The following is a 4782-nucleotide window of genomic DNA, read 5'->3' on the forward strand; positions in this document are numbered from 1 at the left end:
CCTCAATGAGGAGAACACCTTCTCTGTCTTTGTGTGACTGTGCATTTTCCATCCCAGGATCTTTGGGGATGAGTTGCTAACTGCTCAACAGCTGGCTAAGTAGGCCACTTACGATGAGAGCACCAACCTCTGAGTGTGTAAGAACGGATGTGTGTGGATGTCTCCCCGCATACAGACGGATGACTCAGTGGGGTGTGTGTGTGTGTGTGTGTGTGTGTGGGGGCTAAAAAGCCTGTGGTAAATTATTCATTTCCTTCTCTCACTAGTTCAACCCTACAGACACACACTGTCCAGTTGTTCAGGCAATGTTAAATGTCTACAGTGGCACAGGGCCACCACACCTGGAAAAGTGTCAGGAACGTGTACTTTATCATGACACAGTCTCATTTACACATTCAAAACACCTGACCAACAGCTCCCCACATGATATGTCCTGAGAAATCAGACATTAAGTTCAGAGTTGTTTATGCCAAATGAAGGCTGATGACTGATGGAACAACACTGCCTTTCAGTTACTGAGAAAATGGCTCACCAAATGACTGATGATGTCAAATGCTACTGTTTTACTTCAATGGCAGTACTAGTACCACACAGTAAAAATGCTATTATAAGTAAAGTTCTACACTGATAATGCAACTTGAGTTAAAATACAAAAGCTATTATCAGAAAAATGTCTTTAAACTTCAGAGTCCAAGTATTTTTTTCTGCTGTGCCTGATATCGTATGAAATAATGAGTCGTCGCTTGTTGAACTGTTGTCTCCACTCGAGGTGGAGCTGGTCTGTAACTAATGATTATTGTAATTGTGGATTAATCTGCTGATTATTTTCTAGATTAACTGACTGATGGGTTTGTAAAACAGAAAATAGTGAGAAAAGTCATCAGAATCACTTGGAGCCTGAAGTGAAGCCGAGGTTCTATACAAACACTTCACTTCCAGTTTTCGAGGATTTGCTGCTTTTTCTTTGTCTAAAATGATTGTAAACTCATTAATTTCTCAAAAATTCTTAAATTACAAGTACCTGAAATCGTACTTCAGTACAGTACTGTAGTAAATGTACTTGATTTCATCACTGACAGAGTACATCTTGTATTACAGGTAGTATTGTTGCACCAAACAGCAGGACAGTCCCCACAAAGTACGTCAGTGAATTTTAGGATTGAAAGTGTTGTTTTATTACAGGTGAGAGATCCAAATCGAAGCTCTGTGGGCTTCTAAACCAGATCAGGTTAGGGTTACACCTGTGAACTGTGATGTCACACAGGTTATTCTCTGATAAATCGACTACACGGTTATGATGTACAGCATTACAGCCTGAAAAATACACACCTAAATAACACAAAACTGATTTATTCTATGAGTTTGTGAGTTGTGTGTTTGATGTCAGACAGCCGAGGAGATCGATCAGCTGACTGTGGACGAAGACCTGAATGACATCGAGAGAGCCGTTTACCTACTCAGGTGAGGGCTGGGTGTCTTTCTGGGCTGCACTTCAGAAACAGGCCAGTGTTAGAGAGCCGTTTAATGACAACATAATGTGATGCTGTGAACACCAGGAGTACACCTGCTGTAGATCACCTGTGCACTGTGAAGTTTTCAGCCTTCAGTGTTTTTAATTAGCTTTTCTTGTGAATCAAGAATAATCCACAGTAAATTAGAGCTTTCATTGGTCTAGATGCCTCAGGTGGAGGGAGAAGTAGTTCAGTCCTCCACCTACCCTCCATCCCCATGACCCACTAAATTCAAACTAATTAATCACTGAAGGTAATCACCCTGCAATCTGATCCCAGAGGATCTAATCTAGTTCATGAAACTCATTCAACATCTAGACTGAGACTCTGAAACCCAACAAAGAATCACAACTAAAACCTGCAGGATTGAGTGGTCCTGAACTTGGACCAATCAGGATCTTAAGCTGGCCTTACACTAAGAGACTATGATAAGACTAAAAAAGGACTTTTAACAGACTGAAGTCTGACAGCCTCTTACATCTAAAAGACAATGTGTCATTAATCACCAAGTTTATTCAGATTATGGTTTGGCAATGACGGGGGGTCATGCAGGGTCACTATTTGCAAGACTGGAACTCGAATGCTCTCGAAACGACTTCCCATACGCTCCTGTGTTTGGCTACAGCTGCACTGGTGTGTGTGCAGTGTTTTACTTGGAATGTCTGCAGAATGCGGACATGACCCTGGTTGGCTGAAAGGGGGCAGCAAGGTCTGTCCACATTTTCTATTTCTCCGCTCTGTCACGATACAAATTGGATGACATCAAATAGACACACTTGCTCACTCCACCAGTTTCTCTTTGTAACTGGTCCAACAGACCCAGGTCTTCAGAGGCACAGAGTCACTGGAGTCTGCGTCATATTTACCCATTAAAATATAATATGTATTTACCAGTGTCTCTGTGCCAGCTATGCTGCGCCCTGTTTGGTGCTGGAGAGAGCTCACCTATCTCTTTACAATGTTCACGTCACTGCATGAGCTGAGACTAAAGACATAATATTAAACACGTTTTATTTTATCAGAGCATCAAGAAGAGAAAACGACCGACTTAAAACAGCTCAGATCACCACATTATACCAAACGACTGAGGTGACACGAGTGTGACTGTAGCAAGACACTCATGATTTTATTCCAATGCTAGAAATTGGTTTGCAACACGAAATTGCTTGAAAAGTCATTAGTTGTAAGGCTGGCGTAAGTACTTGATGTTGGACATGTTTCGGAAAACAGAGCTGGAAGCGTAATGTACAAACCACAGCCAGACAGATAGCACAGGAGACTCAAATGTGTTACGTGTGTCTAGACATTTTGATTCAGACTAAGTGGATTCAAAAGTGTGGGGTCACCTCCATGTTTCCAGTAGTTATCGGTGTCGTGCAACAACTGTTAGGACAAACAGCACTGTTACAGAAGTTCCCACAGATGAAAAAATAAACAAACAAACCACAAATAAAGTTTTATTGTTATTATTATTATTATTAGATGTGTTGGTTGCTCTGCTTTCATTCTTCACCTGGAAAGTCTGGGCACCAAGTGCTTCTGTCCTTCTACACAGCCTGGAGGTGTTTTTGGCTCATTATCCTGCCACAGGATGAAACCCTGAAAAGCTCTCACTTCCTGTTAGGTGTGGGAGAAAAAATAAATAAATAAAATTAAATAAATAGATTCACATTAGAATTGCGATTCATATCTTCTACAATTCTAAATCGATTCACAAATGCTAAAAATCAACTTTTGTAATAATGTTGGCAGAACGAAAAAGGCAGAACTCAACTGTGAAGCCAGTGCTGCACACAGACAGCAGACACATACTAGAACTGTATTGTACTTCTATGGTTGTAGCATTAGTTCATCTTCAGACAAGGAATTCATTTGCGTGCGTTATGTACTTGATAATGAGCTTTGAAAGACAAGTGTGGATAACTTCAAACTGGTAATACAAAGAGAACAGCTTGTTTCTACTGTTGGTACATACCTGTGCCAGTTTTTGGATCACGCTGGCTTCGTTGGTAGCAACGCCGCAACACAGACTCTGTTCTCCACTGCTGCAGACATAATGTAAACAATAACAACACAACCGACTATTCTACCTTGTTCACCCCTCTCCCCTTTGCAACCCACAGCAGGGACCAAAAAACAGTGGTGGAAGAAATATTGTTTACTGAAGTAAAAGTAGCAGTACCACAGTGTAAAACTACTAGGAAAAAAGTCCATCAAAATCTATCATAACATACCAAAAGTAAAAGTATTCATTATGCAGATTGGCACTTTTAAATTTTTGGATTTTAATTACTGATGCATTATTGTGCTAATCACAAGAGACACTGCAGCTGGTAAAGGTGGAGCTAATTTTAATGACTTTATATACTTTTAAAGTGGCCATGGCCTTGTTTCCAGCCATTTCATGTTTAATCTTGGGCACCCTTAGATTATCTTGGCGCCCTTCATAACTTCAAATAGTCTGTAATGTCATGACAAAAAGTGGAAAAATGGAGTTGACCCCATACGATAGCGTATCTTCAGGTGTCACTTCTAGAGTCCCTCAATTCAATTTGAGGTCCTCATCTTTTTGGTCTAGAAATGCTCTCACATATGCTCCCTGTTGTGCTTCTATACTATTTTCAGTGTGGGTCAGGAGGTGCAGAGAGTAAGTGTCATCAGTAACCTGCCATGTCTCGTCCGCCAGAATCCAGCTGAGACATTTCGTCGGGTTGTACCAAAGGTCCGGGTATGTAACGCCGGTCAGATTTTATGTCAGTACGAAGGCAGACAAGGGAGGGCAGTGTGTATTATAGGCATGTCACATGGGTAACTTGCCCTGTTTGCCTGACTTAGGAGGTCCTGAATGGTTCTGGAGGTGAAATCCAGCTGGCGGCAGCAGCATCATTTTTAACCATCTTACAGGATGACATTATCCTGATCCACACCCATACCTACTCCATACTGAAGATAGTCCTGCTGCATCTGAATCACAGAGACGCAGGTAAATACACCTGAAACTCCATGACATAAGTGAACTCAAGCAGATTTCACAGGGCTGTTGCTCTGTCACTGATCACATGACAAGTCAACATCGGAGAACAAGGGCAATAAAGGCTGACTGCTGAGTCAGCTCACATCACCTTTGTTGGAACCAAAAAGTGATACTTGAACACACCACAAAGACTACAGTTAATGACTATCATGTATGTTCTGCCCCTGTCAATACCAGAAGGTGGTGGTATCTGTGTTCAAATATGGAAAGAGAAGACCTAACATGAATCCTAATATA

The 4782-nt window shown here is 41.4% G+C and overlaps 1 protein-coding gene across 1 annotated transcript in view; it reads left to right on the forward strand.

Moving 5' to 3' along the window:
* The window catches only part of ppp4r4 (protein phosphatase 4, regulatory subunit 4), a 24815-nt gene that overhangs the window by 6044 nt on the left and 13989 nt on the right, over positions 1-4782 (forward strand). The window contains exons 2-4 of the mRNA XM_020624669.1: positions 1388-1461; positions 4137-4239; positions 4347-4490. Coding sequence (XP_020480325.1) covers positions 1388-1461; positions 4137-4239; positions 4347-4490 — 321 coding nt within the window. The remainder of the gene's footprint in view (positions 1-1387; positions 1462-4136; positions 4240-4346; positions 4491-4782) is intronic.

The sequence above is a fragment of the Monopterus albus genome, unplaced genomic scaffold (assembly GCF_001952655.1).
Source record: "Monopterus albus unplaced genomic scaffold, M_albus_1.0 scaffold334.1, whole genome shotgun sequence".
Classification (NCBI taxonomy): Eukaryota; Metazoa; Chordata; class Actinopteri; order Synbranchiformes; family Synbranchidae; genus Monopterus; species Monopterus albus.